Here is a 20,261-nt window from a genome sequence, read left to right on the forward strand (position 1 = left end):
CTTTGGATCCGGCCGCGGCGTGCGCAGGTCACCCGACCGGCCCCTCCCTCACCTGCTTGGAGTGGTTGTCCACCATGCTGGACGAGTCGTCCACCGCCAGGCAGATCTGGTAGTCCCTCTTGCTGGGCTTGGTCCTGCGCAGCCAGATCTTGTCCTTGCGGAACTGGCTGGCGATGTAGGGGATGACCTTCCTCATGTTGAGCCGCTTCCCGGTGCGGTAGTCGCCCCTGCGGAGGACACACACACACACACACACACTCAGTGGTGCTGGGACGTGGAGCTCAGAGTGGTGAAGACTGTGGTTTCTCCTCCAGCTGCTCACTTGAGTTTGGCCGCCTGCGTGGGCTCCAGGATGAGGCGCAGCTGCTCGCACAGCTGCTGGGACAGCGCCGAGGTCAGGTTCTGGTACTGGTGCCACATGGAGGCCGCCGTGCTCTCCTGGATCACACACACACACACACACACACACACAGGGCATCTTTATAGAATCAACTAGAAACAAGAGATCATCTTCGATCAGCGTGCCTGACATTAGCATTAGCAACATTAGCTCGTCCTGTCATTTGGAAGCCCAGTCTCCACTGAGGCTCCACACTGGAGAACTGCAGAGGTTCTGCAACCAGAATCAGGTGAGAGTTCTGAGACCTTCTAGAGCTGCTGCACCTCCTCCACCTGACCCACCTCTTCCACCTGACTCACCACCTCCTCCACCTGACTCACCTCCTCCTGAGAGCCTGGAGGCAGCTTGTGCCAGGCCTCCAGCTGCAGCTCCATCTCCCGCCTCATCTCCTCAGGGTCCATCTCCGTCTTCTACGCACACACACACAAAAAGCTGTAGTGCACAACTTTGAAGAAGTCACTGCACCTCAGGAAGAGAAGAGAAGAGAAGAGTGACACCTGCTGGGCTTCCAGCAGCAGCAGCTCAGGAATGGTGTGGATGGTGGAGTCGGTGCTTCTCTCCGCTCGCTCCTCTTCCTCCTCCTGGCCTTTGTTCTGTCGCTCCTTCCACTTGTCCTCCTCCTCCTCCCCTTCCTTCTGCACCTCCATCTCGCCACCGTCCAAACCTTGGAGCACCAAAGCAAAGCAGAGGGATGATGTTAGGGATGAAGGAAGAAGAGAGAAAAAAGGGTAGAAAGGAGGATTCAGAGGAGGAGGAAGGAGGAGTCAGGGGAGGAGGAAGGAGGATAGAGGAGGAGTGGAAAGAAGGAAGAGGAGAAAAGAACAGCAATGAGGAAGAAGAAGAGAAAGAGGAAGGAGGGCCGGACAAGGAAAGACTTGAGGAGGTCAGCGGGAGGTTGACCTCTGACCTTTGTGGGAGGCCTTGCTGGCATCCAGCTGCTCGGGCTTCAGCTCCTGGACCTCAGCGGCCTGCAGATCCTCCTCCTGGTTCTCCTCTTCCATGGCAACGTCCTCCTCCTGCTCCTGCTGAGGTCCTGCTGCCCTCTGCTGGTCGGCGCTGGCGACGTCTGGAAGAGAAGACGAGACGTCAGAGAGGAGGAGGAGGAGGAGGAGGAGGAGGAGGAAAGGAAAAGGAGGAGGTGGAGGTGGAGGCGGGCTCCTCACCGTAGGTCTGCGTGTCGAAGGAGTCGTCTCCCTGCTTGACGTGCTCGTAGAGCTCCGCCTCCTCCTGCGGCGGCCCGTCGCTCCGCTGCTGCTGCTCCTCGCGCCGCTCGCCGCTGCTCTCCAGCGTCCGCAGCCGCTTGTTGATTCGCTGGTCGTCGTCGCCGGCCGAGCGCTCGTTGTCGGCGCGGCCCGGTTTCCTCTTGAAGCTCTGAGGACGGAGCAGCAGCAGAACCTGGTCAGACTTCCCCTCCTCTTCCATCTCCCCCTCCTCCTCCTCCTCCTCCCACCAGTCGTACCTGTGTCTTCTTCTGGGTGTGGTCCTGTGCCGCCATCCTGGCTGCCATCCTGGACTGGTGGCCCTCTGATTGGCTGGCGTCGGCCGCTCCGCTGCCGTGCTCCTGGGAATCAGCAGCAGCAGCAGCAGCAGCAGCAGCAGGGTCAGTTTGAAGGTGGAGCTTTGGATCTATCACTGTCTAGTTCTGCCTTTTACACAACTGCTCTAGTTGGTTGATCCCCTGGTGGCGTCATGTGACAGGAAGTGACCTCACCTCCTTGGCCTGGTCCCTCTCCGACGCCTCCCCCGCCAGCTCCACCGCCGTGTCGCTCTGCAGGTTCTGCTCTCCGGTCTGAGCGTCTGTGTCGTGCTCCTTCCTGTCGCTGGAGTCAGGCTGCTCCTCCTCCTCCTCCTCAGCGCCTCCTTCCTGCTCCTCCTCCTGCTGTGGGTGTTACGGCGACATCAGTGACTCTGCAGTAAAGGAGGAAACATTTCTCTCCTCTTCAGACCAACTCACCTTTGGTTCTTCTCCTTTGTCAGCAGGAAGTTTCTGATCTCCTTCTCTGGCAGCCTCCTTCTTCTCCTCCTCCTCCTCCTCCTCCTGCTCCTTCTCTCCCTCCTCCCCTTCCCCTTTCTCTGCAGACTCCTCCTCTCCTCCCTCCCCCTCCTCCTCTTTCTTGCTCTCCTCTCCCGCCTGCTCCGTCTGCTCCTCCTCCATGTTCTCCCCCTCATCCCCTCCTTCTTCCCCTCCCTCCTTCTGCTCCTCCTCCTGCTCCTCCTTCATCTCCGTCATCTTCTCGTCGATGTCAAACGGATTCTCCTCTGAGAGCGGAAAAATAAGAACACCGTCAGGAACCCTGAGCCGCCTGAAGCTCAAACCAAACTCAGCCAGCTGAACTCTGACCTTTGCCCTCGCCGTCGTCTCCGGCCTCCTCCTTCTCCTCCTGCTCCTCCTGGTCCAGGTTGAGGTCGTCAGGCAGGTCCATGGCCTCGGGCTCGGGTTTCTTGTCCTGCTGGCCGTGGTAGGGGTCCACTTCGTTCTCGTCAAACTCCCTCTGCAGGAGAAGGAGAGAATTAACAAAATAATAATAATAATTCATTGCTTGCAGTCTGAAGTTCTCCACCAACTTAGAACCTGCAGAGGAACCTTGTGATGGTGAGAGTGGGGCTTTTCATTCCCCTATCTTGATATGATTTAATGACATGTATGCAAATTGAAGGGCAACGTGCATCATCCCACTTTTCTTCAAACGAAGAAGAGCTCTGGACTGGGTGTGATGAAGGTCACCTGGTCTCCCTGCTCGTTGATCTTCTCCTTCTCCTCCGAGTCCATCTGCTGGTCTTTGTCCTCCGTCTTCTTGTCCTTGTTGGGGTCGGCGGCGTCCACGTTGTCGTCTTTGGCCACCAGCTCCGACTCGCCCTGAGACCATGTGACACACACACACTCACGTGCTCAGAGGTGTGAAGGACAACAACAAGCCATCGTGAGTTCTGCAGGAGTTCATCTTGAAGGTCATATTCCTCTACCTGGTCCATGCCCTCTCCTGACTCCTCCTCCTTCTCACTGGCCTCCTCGTCCTCCTCGTCCTCCTCGTCTCCCCACATTCTCTCGTCCAGCGTGTCCGTCTGACCGTCTCCCAGGTCTCCCATCTTCTTGTCCAGCTCGTCCTCCTCCTCGTCCTCCTTGGACGAGTCGTCGTCGTCTTGGCCTGAAAGAGGAGCGATGAGCCGATCAGCGGGAAGTCCAAGTCCAGAGTGAAACCGGCAGAGTGGCGCCGCCACCTGTCGCTCCTACCTTCTTCTCTCTCGTCTCCGTCGTGCATCTGGCCGTCAAAGTCCTCAGACATCTCGATGGCGTTGTCCTCCTCCTTGATCTTCTCCTTGTCCTGCTGCTCCTCCTTCTCCTCACCCTCCCGGAAGGTGTCCTCCACCTGAAGACAATGATGAAGACAACGATGAAGCTCATCTCACTGAACTACTTGGATCTTTTGAAACTTTGAATTCATTTTCAACATTTCCTCACCTGATCTTCGTTCTCGATCTTGTCACTGACGTCCTTGGAGCCTTCTCCTTCTCCCATCCCGCCGCCCTCGTAGTCGTGGAACTGCGTGGCGCCTTCTCCGTCGCCGCCACTCATCAGTTCCTGAGGCAGGCAGAAACCCTGAGGGGGAGGAGGAGGAGGAGGAGGAGGAGTTTAGTGGCTGCCAACACCTGCTGCTGATCCAGCAGCGCTGGTTCTCCTTCAGTCTGCCTGCAGAACCTTCTGAGCGAGCTCCGTGAAGATAGCGGCCAGCACGGAGAGCAGCTTGCCCGTGGCTCTGTGCGCCGCCAGCGTGGCGGCCAGGTAGTAGCGCACCAGGTCCGAGTAGATCCCCAGCAGAGGCTCCAGACGCAGCAGCATCCTGCAGGCCTGGCTCACCTCCTGGGGGGGCGGAGACACGCGGGAGGAGGAGTCGGTCAGTTCAACACGGCAAAGAATGAAGAGTACTGTTTGATGGGGGGGGTTTCAATTATGATGCATTCATTTGAATGTATGAACGAGGTCAGGAGTGGCGTCCACGCGCTGCTACCTGCAGCTGCGGCGGCTGACAGGAGTCTCTGTGCGTCTTCAGGCGGCCCAGCAGCCGCTCCACTCCGCCGCTCACGTCTCCCACACACAGGGCCTCCACCTCGGCCGCCAGCTCCTCCTCCAGGAGGCGGGTCAGGTGACCCGGCTTCAGCAGGTCCTCCACGGGCTCCTCCTCAGCCTCGGCCTCGTCTCGGGCCGCCTCTGCCGCTTTTGAAACAACGCGGCCCAGAAGATGAGCATCGAAAAACGACGACAACTTTTTGAAACGAGTTCCTCCCTGCGCCTGCAGTACCTGCCGGCTTGTTCTGCTGCTCCGCCTCCCTCCTCTTCACAAGCCTCTGGACGGCACACAGCACTGTGTTGATGGTCGTCTCCAGCTCAGCAGAGAACTCGGAGACAAAGGTGGACTGTGGACGACCTGCGAGGAGGCACAAAGAAATTTTAAAAGGGGAAAAAAATTCATTCTTAGATCGACAGCTATCGAAGCAGCTCCGTGCACTCACCGCCGCTCTGCGTTCCCAGGCACAGCAGCTGCGTCTTCCACGTGGTGAAGTCAGTGAGGGCGCCCTCTACCTGTCCTCGGACGTACTGCAGGCTCTGTGCCACGGCCGGCCGGCTGCCGTCTGCACCGCCGACGCAGGCGGTCAGAGTGAAGAGCTGCTCCACGGCGGGCATCTGAGCCGCCACCGCCCCCAGCTGGTCGAAGGCTGAACAGCAGGAGTGGAAATGGGCCCTGTGGGAGTTGCAGATGGGGCGAGGGCTCAGACAGCAGTTCAAAGTTTCAATGTGCAGATAGAAAAACAAAAAAGCTCTGCAGAAATCACAGGTTTTAGTTGGAAATGACAATATCAAATCTGTCATAGATTTGTACCATGTGACCAGCGGCCTATCAGAGATCTGCTGCTCCACGCCGTCCAGCTCCGCCTTCAGCTTCTCGCTCTGGCCCAGCAGCGCCTTCACCTGCAGGTGCAGCTGCCGCCAGGCGCCGTCGCCTCTCCTCATGAGGCAGGCGGGCGGCTGACGCTGCGCCGCCACAGGCGACGGGCACATCAGCGTGCGCTGACCGCCGCCGCCGCCAACGCCGCCACCACTCGCCGCCTCCTTCTGCTGCTGGAGGTCCTCCGGGCAGCACTGCAGCAGCCACGCCAGCTGCTGCAGCAAGGTGGCGCTGTGAGAGGCCAGCGCCTGACCTCGGCTGACCCACGCCCGCAGCGACTCCTGGGGCGGGAGGCTGCAGGCTGGCTCCTCCTCCTGGAGGCGGGGCTTAACACCCTGCATGCTGTCAGTCAGCCCCCTGCCAGCAAAGGTGAAAATCACACATCAACACTTTGTGTTGGTTTTTGGTGTCAACAAAGAAACATCCAGGTGCTGCTCACACGGACCTGAGGGAGACCCACTGCTGGGTGAGCGCGGCCAGGCGGCGGCGCTGTCGCAGCAGCAGCTTGAAGAGGTGGGAGGAGAAACCTCGGCAGCGCTCGATGTTGCCCAAGCCCAGCTCCTGCAACCACGACACACATTACAACTGGGATCGAACTCGAAATTAATCGCAAATTAATCGCAGATTAATATTAATATTAATTAATATTAATAGATTAATATTATTATTAATATTAACACCGACCCTGCTCTATATGTAACTTGACAAGACATCTATTTTACAGATTTATTTTGCACTGAGCCGGTTGCTCAAACAGACGAGGCAACGCGGTCAAGTAGAGTTTGTTTTAATTTTTTTTATCTCGTCTCTTGTTCTGTTTTTTAGTGTGCAAAAATCTAAATAAAAAGTAAAAAAACAACAACAACAACAGAAAGCGCTCACCTTAGCTGCGACCTGAAGAGCCGTCTGCAGGGCAGTCCTCCGGGCCCACGAGCGGAAAAAGTACTTCTGACATCCATCCCAAGCTGCCAGCAACTCAGGGAACAACCTGCAGGTGCATCCAGCAGAAGATTCACATCCGAGTATTGCAGACGAGCCACATAGCTGAGTGCGAACGTGCAGGGCCGGTTGTATTTACAGGCTCTCGGCTGGTTCTGGGTTCCTGACAGCAGCCAGAGCCGTGTTCATCTCCAGGGGCGTCATACACAGCGTGTTCTCCGGGTCAGCCGTGCGGTTCCACGTCAGGCCTTTACGGTACGACAGACCTGGACGGCACGGCGACACGTTCGGAAGAGATTGACAGCCGTGCAGCTGGGTTTCCAACTTTCTGTGTTACAATGAAAGTCAGAGAGACTCACCGATTTCAGCCAGCATCTTGAAGAGGTCGGACAGAGCTCTCTGCTTCTGCTGCAGGATGTGCTTCACCTCCGCCTTCTGCTTCTCTTTCTCCGCAGACGCGTCCACGTTGAGGCTCTGCAGGTCCCGCAGGCTGCAGATGACCTCGCCTGAACAGAGGAGAACCAGCGCCACACTGAGGACGGTCCACTCCCAACAACCGGACAGTCCTGAAGGTAGCGCCCAAACCCTAACATCCTTGCGCGTCTCTACTGACCGGTGAAACAGTCCAGGTCTTCGGCCAGCTCTGGTGCAGGGCTGTTCTTCTGCAGCTGCGTGCACATTTTCTTCATCTTCCTGGCCAGAGAGGGAAGACGCGCCTGCAGAGACGACGCTTCCACTCCCTCGTCACAGCCTTCGTTCTGCAAGGCAGGAAAAAACCAAGACAAAGCACAGTTAACACAACAAGTCATCAGCATACGTGAACATGCTGCTCTGCTATGTAGGGACCTGCAGGTCTCTGCCCTTCCCAGGGAGGGCGCTCTTCAGAGCCAGGTGGAGCCGGCGGGTGGGCGTCTCCTCGGCGCTGCCGTCCACTGCGTCCAAGCTGGAGTTGCTTCCCTGCTCCACCAGGGCGGGCAGGCAGGGGCCGCTGATGGCCTCCTCAAACTTCTTGACAAACTTGAAGAGGGTCCTGAGGGAGGGGGGAGGAAAGCATCAGCACAGCACAGCACAGCACAGCGCCAGCAGAGGAGAGAGGAGGCGTGCCAGACGTCTCACCGGTGGGTCTTCTCCACCGACTGCTTGATGGACCAGAAACTGACGTCGTTCCACTTGGAGATCTTGACAAAGTCCTGAAGACCAGAGGTGTCATCAGAGTGGGGCTTTGAGGGCTTTTCTTTGTTAAACTCAGATTTATTTTAAATTGTGTATTTTGGCTCGTCCCCCTTTCTGGTCTTTTGTTTATGCGGACCACAGCAACGGTGAATGGACAAAATATACACACATATGTACATACACACACCAGCAGTCCTATAATGACTTCCGGGACCAGGTGGTATTAAAAACCCCCACCAAACACAGCTGTGGTTATTTACACATTGTTGACCGACACCGACCTTCAGCTCCTTCTCGATGGGCTGCCTGAGCTGAGCCACCCTGGTCTGCACGCAGTCCGAGAACTGGCTGTAGTAGCGGTGAAGGTTCCACAGAAGACTGGCCAGCGACTCTGTGGGACCAAGAGGAACTGGTTGGTCGCTCTCAGCGGTCACGGCAGGTCACAGGTCAAACAAACAAACATCATCGATGTGGTCCTCAGGGCATCGTGAGGCCTGCAGACGGTGACCCCGTCTGGCCGGCAGATCAATAAATCCATCCATTCCCCCCACCCCCGCCCCCCCGCCCCCGCCTGACACATTATTGTTTTGGCAAACACGAGGCCGATTCAGCCGACCAGATCGTTCCTCCGCAAATAAAAGACGCTTTCTGGTCCCGAATTGCTTTATTTTTTTTCACCCCCAGCCACATGGGGGCGCCGACGAGCAAAAACCCACCTTGTCCGGGCTGGCTGGGCACCAGCAGCAGGTGGCAGTGGAAGCCGAGCAGCATGGCCAGGCGGGTGTGGTACTGGCCCAGGGTGGAGCCCTCCATGAAGGCCTGGAGGGTGGAGGAGACTGAGGGCAGGCTGAGCCGCTCCACCTGCTCGTCTGCATCCTGGCTCTGCTCCACCAGGTACCTCTCCACCAGCTGGTAGAGGGAGAACCAGTGTCGGGTCGACTTCTCCGTGTGCCTCTTCATCACGTTGTCGAGGCTGCTTGACCAGCAACTGCACACAGGAAGGACCAGGGTGGAAGTTAGTCAGACAGACGTCCACCTGACGCACACAACACGGCAAACTTGATTCGCTTAGCAAATTTTATACGCATACTGGCATCGTGCCAGGTGTGAACAGGAAACTATATATGACTATACAGCGAAAATATAACGCACTTCACGCGCGTAAAAAAGAACAATTGTGGTGAAATATTTCTGAAAGAGACTCCCATGCGTTTCATTTTCTTGTGTTTTTTATGTGTGCCTGAGTTGGTGACACCATGTGAAGAAAAAAGAAGACAGACCTACAAGGTTATCTTTTACCAACAGTAAAATATAAAAAGAAAAACAAGCTGCCTGAATTCCAAACATCAGTTCCTCACCTGAGCTCCAGTTTGCGCCACTGGATGATGAGCTGGGTGACCTGCTCCAGTTCCACACGCAAAGAGACGGAGCGGCTGGCGTTGTTCTCCCAGTCCTGGAGCGGGAGAGACGAGGAAGAGGAGGAGGAAGAAGAGAGGGTGAGAGGAGGCTCGAGGTGTCGCCGACCAATCACGGCTCTCCGCTGGCTGGACTGCTCACCTGAGCCTTGCTGAGCAGGATCTCCAGACCATTGAGGAACTTGGCCAGCGGGCTGGCCAGACTGAAGGCCAGGATCCGGTCCACCACCACCGTCAGCTGGGAGGGAGCACGCACACACACACTCGAAATTTTAGAAAACTGTCATGGAAACTCAGCTGCACTAGGACCTGGTGGCCACCTGGCCGCTGACTGACCTGCACCAGCGCCGGGTGCTCTGGCCACTCCTCCAGCCGCCGCCTCACCGCCGCTCCCAGCTGCTCCAGGACGGGCAGGCAGAGCCGGGCCTCGCTCATGTTGCTCTGCTGGTAGAAGTCGTAGGGACCCTCGGGGGCCACGGTCAGACCCTCGGCGCCCGGCGAGCCCTGCACGGTGTTCTGCAGGAGGGCGGACAGAAGCAGCTCGCTGCCCGTCAGCTGCTGGTCCAGCTCAGCGTCTGAGGGAGCGGGCGGAGAGGGAAGAAGACCTTTATTTTCTCTGGCGCTCAAAAACACAGTTAAAAACCCACTGCCGTACGGACCAATCAGGTGGTAGAAGCGCGACATCAGCGGCGAGGCGATCTGATAGGAGGAGACCAAGGCTTGGACGTGTTCCTTGCTGTGATTGGCCGGCGCCGTGCCGCGGTACCACAGCGACCGGGCGTATCCCAGGCAGAGGCGCTGGTGGAGCTGCACCAGCGTGTTGACGGCCGCCGGCGACAGGAAGTGGCAGTCGCCAGAGTCCTCTGGGTCCGCCACTTCCTCCTCCTCCTCCCGAGGGGGCGGAGCCTCCAGGCTGGGCTGGGACGTGATGTCGGCAAAGTCCTGACGGAGCACAAAGACGCACGGTCAGGGTTGCCGCTCATTTGCGCGGACAGAATTTCAAAACCTGACCTTTCCGTGACCTTGCGTGAGATCAGGTGACCTCGGAGCAAGAGGCGAGTACCTGGTGGAAGCGGGGGAAGCGCCTCCTGAAGTCTCTCTCCTCCTGCTCCTCCTCCGTCAGCCCGGTGCCATGCAGTCGGCTGCGGTTGCGGTACAAACTGGCCTCCTGCTGCTCTCGCTCCCGCTGCCGCCGCTCCTGCTCGTCCCAGTCGTTGACCAGAGCCTGAAACACACCGTGTCGCAGTCAGCAGCAGCAGCAGCAGCAGCAACAGCCGCAGCAACAACAAAACTGGCTGGGCTTTCTCCCCATAGTGCAATAAAAAAGTATGAAAAATAAGTCATAAGATTATAAATACGACACAATTAGGTACAAAAGAGGATCAGGGCCACAAAAAGAAAATAACATTTACAGGAAGGATATTTTTATCAAAAGCCAACATTTTTTGAATAAAGTCGACATAAGAACAGACAAATCAATCTCGAAATTTCAACTTTATTCTTGAATTGGAAACTTGGCGAAAAAAAATCAATCAGATTTTTTTTTTTCTCTTCTTGTGGCCCGAATCCTCTTCCGTAATTAAGAAATAACAAGTTTCAACATTCAAGTGAGAATCTGCGAAACTGTTACGACACAAAAGGCCCATGTACACCACTGGTGATGAGATAGACTGTAAAATACATCAATAAAGAAGACGTAGCAACGACCACCTACAACAACCCACCTGACAAATGTGTCTGAAGAGGCTGCGAGTCTCCTGGCTGAGCCCCCCGGTGGACAGCGTGTGGCACTGCAGGTACAGCAGGGCGTTGAGGAGCAGCGTGGACGTGCGGGGAATCACCTGCTCCACCTGCTCCACCTGCTGGGGGAGGAGCTTGGCCAGGCAGCGCACGGCGTCGGCGCAGGCGGTGGAACAGAGGAAGTCGGCCCGGGCCAGGTAGCAGGGCAGGCTGGATGAGGAGGGGGAGGGGAAGGCCAGCAGGCAGGACACCAGGCGGGGCAGGCCGGGGGCCGGCGCCAGCGAGGCGGCCACCTGCGAGGCCACCAGCCGCATGCCGTGGCGCAGCTGCAGGATGCTGGTGCGCACCGGGCCCACCACGTCCAGGTAGAGCGGGTGCTCCTCCTGCAGCCGCTGGCAGAAGCGCTGCTGGGAGGTCTGCCACACGGCCTCCTCCCTCAGCAGGGCCTGGACGGTCGAGCGAGACCTGGAGGAGCTGGAGGAGGAGCTGGAGGAGGCGGGCAGGGCTTTGAGGAGCTGCGTCAGCAGCGCCTCCACCGCCGACACCTGGCCGATGCTGCACAGGTAGTGCTGCAGCTCCTGGAAGAGGCGGCCGTACTGGGCCTCGCGGGGCCGGCAGGCCTGCTTCCTGGACAGCTCGGCGATCTGCTCTCTCACCTGCTGCATGCGGATCCACAGGTACCTGCAGCAGCAGCAGCAGAGAGGAGGAGGCTCTCAGTGCCAGGATCCACAGGTCGTCAAAAACCCTGACCCCTGCACCACTAGCACCCACACTCGGGCCGGTTCAGCCCGGCCCAGGTGGGGGAACTTGCAGCTGGATTTCCGAACCTGATTCGTGGATGCTGGAAGCCGTCGGTGGTGCTGCTCTCGGCCAGCTCGGCCCCGGTGGCCAGCTGGGAGGCCAGGCTGCGGGACTTCCACTCCTCCTGCAGGACAGTCAGCTGCAACACACACACACACGTACACATATATGTGTAAATACATAAGAATGCTAAAAAAAATAAAAAAATACTTCAAATAAAGAAAAAAAGCTCCTCCTCTGACCTCCTGCTGGGCGTAGTTGAGTTTGTAGGCCCTCTTCACCGCCGGGTCGAAGATGGTCTGCGGCGTCCACACCTTGATCTGCACCAGGCCCATGTGGACCCAGAACACCCCGGACTGGACCAGCTGGCCGGCGCCGCCGTGCACCCGGCTCTGCACGAACTGCTGCAGGCAGGTGACGCACGACTCCAGCAGGCCGTCGGGCAGCAGGCCGGGCGGCAGGAAGTCCCTGAAGACCGTCTGGATCTCCTGGGCGGCGATGAGAGGGTCGGGGTCCTCCACCAGGCTCTCGCAGCTCTCCATGAAGCCCTCCTGCAGGCTGGGGGGCAGCAGGTCGGCCATGCTCTGCAGCTGGCGGCGCAGGACGGCGCCCTGCAGCCGCAGGTCGGTGGCTCTGAGGAGGCAACGGAGGGGAGTTGGTGAACTCGGGGAGGAAGTCTGCACAGTATCTTTGAAACCTCGGGTTTCTCTGCATGGTTTTTTGGCCTTTCATCCACACTTCACCACAGTTTCACTGTAACTCGAGTCCAGGGTGAACAGGAAAAATGAGGAAAACCACAATAATTTCTGGCCGGCGGTGAGTGCAATAAAAAAGTGCAATAAAACCCTTATTTATGAGATCTGACTTGTCCAGGGTGTTGCTTGAGGCAGATTTTGCGGTTTCATGTAGACAGGGATTTTTTTTTAAAGGCCAGAAAAGCTTGGTTTAAAAAAAAAAAAAAAAAACATTTTTGAAACCAAACTTCTTGAATTTCTACGTTATTCATAAAAAAAAGTCTTTGACGTTATTCACAAAGATTTCAACTAAAGACTCAAACTGAAAACTTCCTTCCTGTAATATTTTTTTCTCTCTCTTCTCGTGGCCCTAGTCCTCTTCGTAGGACAGGGCCTTAAGACACTGTGGACGGAGGAGATTTTTCCGACTCTACCTGAACTCTGCCAGTGAGGGCAGGGCCATGTTGTCCCACATCACCGCCGACACGTCCTGCAGCTGCTGGACCCTCTCCTTCCACTCGCCCAGCGAGACCCTGGACATGGAGAGGAGGGCTTCCCCCGAGGGTTCCCAGCGACCCGCGGCCTCGCTGCTGCTGAGGACTCCCAGCATGCACCGCGACCACACGGCTCTGCTCAGCAACGCCGGCCCCTGAGATGGACGACAAGAACGCAGCGGAGGGTTAGAATGGCCAAAGGAAAGCTCCGGCGTGTCCACGGAGACGGCTCGTCGGAGGTCAGCACCATGTGCTCGGCTCTGCTGAGCATCTTCGGGCTCTCGGGGCAGGCGGGTCTCAGCGGGTCCCACTTCAGCCAGCGGTCGGGGTCGGAGGTGACGCTGCTGCTCCACAGGGCAGCCAGGGCCTCGGACAGCAGCTCGCACCACACAAACTGCAGCTCCTCCGCTGGCTGCAACAGAAAAGAAATGAAATCCATCAGGGATTCGGAGTCAAATCGCCTGCAGCGGAAACGGCAGAAGGTGACGGAGTGCCGACCCGGTCGCTGCTGAGCAGGAACCACAGCGGCTGCAGCTGCGTCACGTTCATGGGTGTGGACTGCAGGCAGTAGCGCAGGTGTCTGGAGAGCTCTCGGCGCAGGTTGTCTTCAGCCTCTGGGTCCCTGCAGAAACATTGACGTGGGTCAGTTGTGAAAAGCACAGCCCTGCTGGAGGAGATGAGAGATGTTTCTCCTGGCGGGTACCCGGGTGAGAGCGCCAGGTGCAGCAGGTCGGTGCTGAGCCGCAGCTGGTTGAGCACAGCCAGCTGCTCCATCAGGGGCCACAGCTGAGCCCTGCGGACCAGCTGCTGCAGCTCCTCCCTGGACAGGTGAGCGCCACCCAAGGGCTCCTCGCCCACCTCCTCTGTGGAGGAGGAGCGGGACTCCAGCAGACCCCTGGTGGTCATGTGGTGCTGCTGCCGCTCCACGCTGGACACCAGCCTCTCCAACACCCCTGATAGATACACACACACATGCAGTTTCATTAGTTTTTTGTGTTTTTTTTTTATTATTATTTTTTTTAACAAATTGACCCTTTAAAAGGGTGAAAAATTGTAAAATGTAAAAAAGAGAACCGGTTTAAGTGTAGGAAAAGAGATTACTTTTATTGTAGTGCAATTACACACTTTTATTCATGTATTTAAGGGCAGTATAATAAGCTTTTACCGCTATTAAAACCCTAATTTTACACACTGGACCTTCTAGAGAAGGAAAGCTGGGCAGAAAGTGGTCGGCTCACCGGACTTGTGTGGGTCCAGCTGGTTGTTGGCCAGCAGAACCAGGCCGCAGGCCTCCAGCAGACTCTCCTTGACGTCCAGTCCGAGGCCGGCGGCCTGAAGTCGGACTAGCTCCTGCTTGCAGGGGGCCTCGCCGCCGTCCAGCCGCAGAGCGCTCACGTCCAGGGCTTTGTTCAGGAGCCTGAGCCGAGACGCACACTCGGCCACCGACTCCGACTGGTGGACAGGACACACAAAGTGACTCACGACTCTTGCGAGAGACACGAGAAGAAGAAGACGGCGAGAGGAGGCGGCGGCTCTCTGCCCACCTTGAAGGGCAGAGCTTTGCCCAGCGTCTTCTGGATGCCCTTCAGTGCCGAGGCAGTGCTCACTGGGGTGGAGAGCACCATCTGGATGGCTGCGGAGATGGCCAGCAGCTCCTGGTAACCCCTGCAGGACGGCACCAGCCAAACGTGTGCAATATCAGTAAAACTTCAAAAATGAACTCTTCAGAATTCAAGTGTAGTTTTTTTTTTTGTTTTTTTACTCGAAGGTGGTGCTGCCCTCCCCCAGCAGCAGCTGCGGCAGCCTGAGGATGAGGTGCTTCTGCACCCACTGCCAGTGCAGCGACAGCACGGAGACGCCCTGCGAGTCGGCCGGCATCAGGCTGCACACGTCCCAGAAGCGGTCGAGCCACTGCAGCAGCTGCAGGACCTGGAGACACATTTCAAGAAATGAATGAATAAGAATGGCTGGTCGGAGCAGGACGGTTTACACACACACACACACACACACACACACACACACACACACACACCTCAAACATGAGGTGGTCCGAGATGAGGGGCTGCCCGCTCTGCACCGCCTGCAGGGTGAAGGAGTCCCACAGGTCGAAGAAGGCCCGCAGGTGCATCAGCACCGGGTGGGGCAGGTGGCCGATGTCCACCGTGCCTGTCAGAAGAGGAGGATGAGGAGGAGGAGAAGAAGAAGAACAGCGCATCGTTAGAGCTGCAACACTGCTTACAAACACTGAAACCCGAGCTGCGTTTCCATGACCCCTAGAATTTCGCAAAACCTAAATCTGGCAATAAAAAACTGGTGATGGGAACAGCTGAAGATCTTGCAAATGGCAATTGTACTTTGTCGAAATATTAGAAATATGGCTTTTATTTTTGCGAAACGCTGTCGCGGAAAGGCAACTGGCGTGTGGTGCGCAGACGTTACCTTTGCTGAAGGCGGTGGCCACTCTGAGGGCGGAGCTCTGAGCCGACAGGTTGACGGCGCAGGTGCAGACCACGGAGCGCTCCTCCCTGTCCGTCAGCAGAGCGATCCTGGAAAACACAGAGGAACATCTTGAAAAGCTCTCCTCGAGGTTTGGAGCAAAGCCGAGCAAAAAAAAGTGGCAGCTCCTTCCTGCCTGCAGCCACCAGGCTGCATAACTGCAATCGGTAGACATGTACGAATAAAGTCATTCTATTCTGTTCCATCCTAGTGATGCAGAGTTGCAGTTTCAAGCCTCCTCCACCTGTTGGCGACGGTGTGCAGCGCCTCCAGGAACTCCATGTATCGCTCCTCATCCTCAAAGCTGCACTTGTTGGCCAGGAGGTCGAGGTACTGCTTGTTCCACCGCATGTCCACCAGGATCCTGTACTCATCTGGAGGGTTGGCAACAAAACGAAGGAGCTCAGCTCAGTGTTTCACTCGCATCACGCACAACTCGTCAGTGAGAATGCAGAGACGGATCTTACCGGTGCTGTGAGGCTGCAGCAGCTCCGCCAGCGACTTCCCCTTGGCTGCTAGCTTGCTAGCAAACACGGACTTCAGAGCGCGGTTCCCTGCCTCCATCTGGACCAGGGCTGGGTCTGGAGGCGTGAAGGGCGACGACACACACACACAGGACGGCCGCTATTATCTCTTCAATTCCCAAAGGTTTGTCTCATTGTGATGAGAACTCAAACAAGCGTCAACTGTGGCTGCTGTGATGGACGCTGACAGAGATGCTGAAGCACTTTTGTCTGTTTTTTCTGGTTTTAATGTATGTATCTGTCCTATTGTGAACGTAATGCAGAGGTTCCTGTCTGCACATCGAATTTACCATCAGGTCAAATAAAGAAACCTTGACCTTAAGAGGTAAACTTGCTATTTTTGTTTGGTTTTACATGTTTAATTTTTTTTTAAGGTGCATGTAAACCTCTCAACGCAGTGAAGTGTGTGTGTGTGTGTGTGTGTGCAGCTCCACACCGGGGATGTACTTGTAGCTCCTCCCCAGGTGGGACAGCCAGCTGCTGCGGACCACCCAGTCGCCGTGGGAGGCCCTCTCCGTCAGCAGCCTCACCGCCGTGGGCACCAGCCTGAGGGCGTCGCCCTCCGCCAGGTCCACCACCCCGTCCGAGAACACCAGGCCCTCGTTGGCGCCGCTGCTCTGCAGCACCCTCTGCAGGTCGCTCAGGCTCAGCGGACGGTTCCTGCGCAAACAAAAACGGCGACTTTGTTCGTCTCTGCAGCTCCTTTCAAATACTTGCGTAACTTTCGCAGCTTCTCTCACCGCTTGCCCTGCAGGCTGAGGGTGTTCAGGCAGAACATGAGGACCTGTCCGTCCCGCAGGACGGTGGAGAAGCACGAGTCCTCCGTGGAGAAGAGGACCGAGGGGAAGCCGTCGGGCCAAACGCCGGCGCACAGCAGCCCGCTGCCCCAGTCCTCCGTGTCCAGGATGGCCAGGTGCTGCTCGATCAGCTGCTGGGCTTGCTGCAGCGGGAGCGGGAGGGAGGTGAAGGACGGTGGAGAACATTTATAACAAGTCCAGAAAAAACTATGCAAGTTGATAGTAGGGTTGTCAGTCGATTAAAATGTTTTAATCGCGATTGATCGCAAATTCACTCTGCTCTATATGAAACTTAAGAAAATATTTATTGTGTTTCTTACACTCTAGGAAAAATTGGAGAGGACGATAAAAATTCCTGTGTGGAAACATTCTATTTTTATTTTCATTGGAACATTGCAAAACAAAAGAAAACAAAACGCCCTCGTTAACCAGTGTGAACCAAGCGTTGATCGCGCACTAAAAAATGAGTTCAGTTAAAAGGAGTTGACTGAATGCGTTATTAATGCATTACTAACGTGTTATTAACGCGGTAACTCCGACAGCCCTACTAAAATACTGCAAATGTGCAGATGTTGAGTCTGTGGATACCTTCTGAGAGGCGGCGGTGCGCTGGCACAGTGAGTAGGCCTCTCCGCAGGCGTGCTGCAGGGCTGACGGCAGGTCCACGCCCCTCTGCAGCTGGCAGGACAGCAGGGCGGCGGCGTGCAGGAGGGAGGCCACGGACGAGGCCGGAGAGTCTGGAACACCCAACACAGACTTCAGTTATCCGTACGATATTTGGATGTTAGGATATTAGGAGCCTGTTGAGCAGAAACCCACCCCAGATGGCCGACTTGATGCTCTTGTGGATTTCGATCAGCAGGTCGCACACGCAGTCGCCGGCCACGCCCTCGGTGTGGAGCAGAGTCTTCAGGTCCAGCGTGTCCCAGCAGACGGCCTCGTGCTCCCCGGGGATGTAGATCTCCACCCCCCGGTTCCTCATGGCCCGGGAGAGCTCGCCGTGCGCCGGGTCCATGGTCAGGAACAACCTGCCATCAGAGAGGTCCGTCAAGGTGGAGGACAGCGGGGCGGGGAGGGGCAGGAGGTGTGTGTGTGTGTGTGTGTGGGGGGGGGGGCTACCTGAAGTTGGGATGTGGAGTGACTTGGGGAGTCTTTCCGTCGATGACGCCTCGTTCGTTGATGGTGAGGGAACCGCCGGGCTCCAGCAGGGCGTTGAGTCGATCCAGGACGGAGGCACTGAAGGAAAATCAATCAATCAATCAATCAATCAATCAATCACTTCTGAGGCCGTTTTGTGTTTTTCCCAACTATTTTGCAGAAGGTTGGTGCAAAAAGGAAAAGGAGCCTTCTTTTGTAAATGCAAATGCAAAATGTTTCTTCTTCTTCTTCCTCTTCTTCTTCTTCTTCTGCTTCTTCTTCTCACCTGCAGAAGTTGACGTTGTCCATGAGCAGCCAGTCTCCGGCCTGCAGCGCCTGCACCAGCATGCCGTCCAGCCACTCGAAGCCGCCGTTGGTCCAGCCGTCCTCCAGCTGAGCCAGACGCTCCTTCAGCAGCGTGAAGTCCATCTGCAGCTTGGACATGTCTGGAGGACACACACACACACACACACACACACACACACACACACACACACACACACACACACACACACACACACACACACACACACACACTCTGTCACCAAGCTGGGCCAGCCAGGGAGTCGGGGGGGGGGCGTAATGCTGGCCGTGGTCTCCACCTGTGAAGACTTTGAGCTTGGTGTTGAGCTTCTGCAGCAGGAGGATGATGACCTCCAGCTTGTTGAGGGCCTCCGAGTTGACGCTGCCGCCGCTCCTCTGCAGCCCCTCCTCCTTCAGCCAGTGGCAGAAGAGGCCCCAGGTCTGCAGCAGGAACTCCGTGTCCTGGATGCCCACCTCCAGCGACATCAGGCCGCGCCGGATCACCATGGCCACCATGTAGTCCACGCTCTCCAGCACCTGCTGCCACGGCCGCATGATGTCCACCTGCAGGAGGCAGAGCAGAGTCACACTGGGCCCACCTGGTTGGTTTTGTACGGAAGAGGATTAGGGCTTAAAAAAAAAAATTAAAAAAATAAAAAAGGCGGAAAAAAATTAAGATAGAATCATTTTTTTCCAAGTCTCCAATTCGAAAATGAAGTTGAAATTTTGGGATTAACGTTGACATTTTGGGAATAAAATGGAATGCGACAAATGCGTCGACTTTTTTCACAAAATTTCAACTTAAAACTTTGACCGAAATGAAAACTTAAATAAAAATCTTCTTCCTATAATATTTTTGTCTCTTCTTGTGGCCCCAGTCCTCTTTCACTTTCCACCTTTCACAGGGTGTAAAACGTTGCAAATGAACAAAGAGGTTGAAAGTCATCATATTTTCAGGAGGACAGCTCCGTTTTGAAAGTGGCGGTAGAAAGGATTGAAGTTGTCGTGCCATCATTGCCGGACGATTTTTCCCTCCGTAGTTGCTTCTGACAGCGGCTCACCTGCTCAAAGCCGCCCAGCAGCTCGGTGGTGTCCATGGCGCTGTTCATGGCCATGACCCGCAGCCGATGTCCGGTCAGCAGAGCCAGCAGCCGCGCCAGGCTGGTCTTGGCGCTGGCCGTGGGGCCCACCAGTATGGTCATCCAGCCCTTCTCCACGCACTTCATCAGGGACTCCAGGGGGCGCAGCGCCTGGTGCGTGACCGAGAGGGGCGGGTCCTGGGCCACGGCGCCACCGCCGCTGCGCGGGAGGACCGAGAAGCCCACCTAGGGGGGGTGAACCAACGCACACCGTCCGCAAAAATCCACCGGACACTCACGGATGGAAATCAGGATTGGATTATTGACGTACCTGCAGGTTGAGGGGTGTGATGTGGAACTCTCTGGAGCCGCTGTACGGCTCAAAGTCCTCGCCAAACACCTTGCGGAACACCGAGAGCACCTGCAACAGCAGCAGAGTCACAGTCATTCATAGAAGCCCTGCAAAACCAAACCCCTCTGTGTATAAAGCTCAGAATCAGTAGAAGGGCAATTAGCGAGGCTAAAACAGCTCTTTATTTAATTTTTTTTTTAAATAAAATCAACAATTTAATGCAACCTCTCTGCTGCGACTAGCGAGTCTAAAATAGTTTTTCGTTTTGAGAACAATAATCCTCTGCGTACCTGAGCCTTGTCCGCCTCCGTCCTCATCCTGTCGGCGTACACCAGGGCCACGTGCTGACCCGGGTTGTAAAAACCGGGCGACTGGTCGGCCTGCATCAGCTCGCACCAGCGGAACAGGTCGCGCAGGTTGAACTCCCAGGGACTTCCTCTCTGGCCCCAGCGCCGCTCCACGCACACCTCCTGCACCAGCTGGAGGACAACATCACGTCAGGCAGTGACGCTTTGAAAACAGGCGCTGGTGCAACGATGGAAAAGAAGACAAAAACACAAACCCTGTTGCTGAACTCCACCATCTTGCCGATGATCTCCTTGTCGATACGGGGGAAGATGGAGTCTCCGATGAACTCCATGTCTTTGCTGGTGAGCTGATCCACAAACACCTGAGTGAACCTGTTGAGGAAGGACTTGGGGAGCCCCTTGCGGCCGCCGCCCTGGGTGAAGGGGTTCTGGCAGCCGAAGATCTTGGTCTTTTCGTGCTGCACCTGGAAGCTGAGGCCCAGCTCGGGGATGTAGATCTCGGCCCGGTGGTCGAAGCAGGCGTTCAAACCCTCCAGCACCGACTGGGAGGCCAAGTTCAGCTGGTGGAACCGGGAGTGGGGCGAGTGGGGGGTAGGGGGTCAGGAGTCAGTCTGATGAGCATCAGG

At 56.4% G+C, this 20,261-nt stretch overlaps 1 protein-coding gene across 1 annotated transcript in view; it reads right to left on the minus strand.

The window, feature by feature from the left end:
• The window catches only part of mdn1 (midasin AAA ATPase 1), a 37,114-nt gene that overhangs the window by 2,415 nt on the left and 14,438 nt on the right, over positions 1-20,261 (minus strand). Inside the window, exons 37-94 of the mRNA XM_076013048.1 lie at positions 19,890-20,195; positions 19,618-19,806; positions 19,307-19,396; positions 18,958-19,221; positions 18,196-18,460; positions 17,880-18,039; positions 17,576-17,692; positions 17,276-17,484; positions 17,045-17,193; positions 16,400-16,599; positions 16,096-16,319; positions 15,603-15,716; positions 15,380-15,509; positions 15,079-15,185; positions 14,672-14,805; positions 14,402-14,568; positions 14,184-14,304; positions 13,878-14,091; positions 13,343-13,592; positions 13,138-13,261; positions 12,887-13,051; positions 12,580-12,794; positions 11,654-12,044; positions 11,438-11,550; positions 10,595-11,291; positions 9,934-10,095; positions 9,530-9,812; positions 9,207-9,445; positions 9,013-9,108; positions 8,814-8,908; positions 8,172-8,443; positions 7,737-7,846; positions 7,399-7,472; positions 7,129-7,312; positions 6,896-7,040; positions 6,642-6,788; positions 6,422-6,548; positions 6,226-6,331; positions 5,789-5,904; positions 5,278-5,700; positions 4,910-5,139; positions 4,699-4,824; positions 4,408-4,613; positions 4,098-4,259; positions 3,861-3,998; positions 3,633-3,768; positions 3,365-3,546; positions 3,126-3,257; positions 2,742-2,892; positions 2,355-2,659; positions 2,112-2,279; positions 1,860-1,961; positions 1,564-1,771; positions 1,308-1,466; positions 898-1,064; positions 721-810; positions 323-438; positions 53-227 (exon numbers count right to left, since the gene is read on the minus strand). Of these exons, the coding sequence (XP_075869163.1) occupies positions 53-227; positions 323-438; positions 721-810; positions 898-1,064; positions 1,308-1,466; positions 1,564-1,771; positions 1,860-1,961; positions 2,112-2,279; positions 2,355-2,659; positions 2,742-2,892; positions 3,126-3,257; positions 3,365-3,546; positions 3,633-3,768; positions 3,861-3,998; positions 4,098-4,259; positions 4,408-4,613; positions 4,699-4,824; positions 4,910-5,139; positions 5,278-5,700; positions 5,789-5,904; positions 6,226-6,331; positions 6,422-6,548; positions 6,642-6,788; positions 6,896-7,040; positions 7,129-7,312; positions 7,399-7,472; positions 7,737-7,846; positions 8,172-8,443; positions 8,814-8,908; positions 9,013-9,108; positions 9,207-9,445; positions 9,530-9,812; positions 9,934-10,095; positions 10,595-11,291; positions 11,438-11,550; positions 11,654-12,044; positions 12,580-12,794; positions 12,887-13,051; positions 13,138-13,261; positions 13,343-13,592; positions 13,878-14,091; positions 14,184-14,304; positions 14,402-14,568; positions 14,672-14,805; positions 15,079-15,185; positions 15,380-15,509; positions 15,603-15,716; positions 16,096-16,319; positions 16,400-16,599; positions 17,045-17,193; positions 17,276-17,484; positions 17,576-17,692; positions 17,880-18,039; positions 18,196-18,460; positions 18,958-19,221; positions 19,307-19,396; positions 19,618-19,806; positions 19,890-20,195 (10,647 nt within the window). The remainder of the gene's footprint in view (positions 1-52; positions 228-322; positions 439-720; positions 811-897; positions 1,065-1,307; positions 1,467-1,563; positions 1,772-1,859; positions 1,962-2,111; positions 2,280-2,354; positions 2,660-2,741; positions 2,893-3,125; positions 3,258-3,364; positions 3,547-3,632; positions 3,769-3,860; positions 3,999-4,097; positions 4,260-4,407; positions 4,614-4,698; positions 4,825-4,909; positions 5,140-5,277; positions 5,701-5,788; positions 5,905-6,225; positions 6,332-6,421; positions 6,549-6,641; positions 6,789-6,895; positions 7,041-7,128; positions 7,313-7,398; positions 7,473-7,736; positions 7,847-8,171; positions 8,444-8,813; positions 8,909-9,012; positions 9,109-9,206; positions 9,446-9,529; positions 9,813-9,933; positions 10,096-10,594; positions 11,292-11,437; positions 11,551-11,653; positions 12,045-12,579; positions 12,795-12,886; positions 13,052-13,137; positions 13,262-13,342; positions 13,593-13,877; positions 14,092-14,183; positions 14,305-14,401; positions 14,569-14,671; positions 14,806-15,078; positions 15,186-15,379; positions 15,510-15,602; positions 15,717-16,095; positions 16,320-16,399; positions 16,600-17,044; positions 17,194-17,275; positions 17,485-17,575; positions 17,693-17,879; positions 18,040-18,195; positions 18,461-18,957; positions 19,222-19,306; positions 19,397-19,617; positions 19,807-19,889; positions 20,196-20,261) is intronic.

The sequence above is a fragment of the Nelusetta ayraudi genome, unplaced genomic scaffold (assembly GCF_046127955.1).
Source record: "Nelusetta ayraudi isolate G7.1 ecotype Tasmania unplaced genomic scaffold, CSIRO-AGI_Nayr_v1 ptg000140l, whole genome shotgun sequence".
Taxonomy (NCBI): domain Eukaryota; kingdom Metazoa; phylum Chordata; class Actinopteri; order Tetraodontiformes; family Monacanthidae; genus Nelusetta; species Nelusetta ayraudi.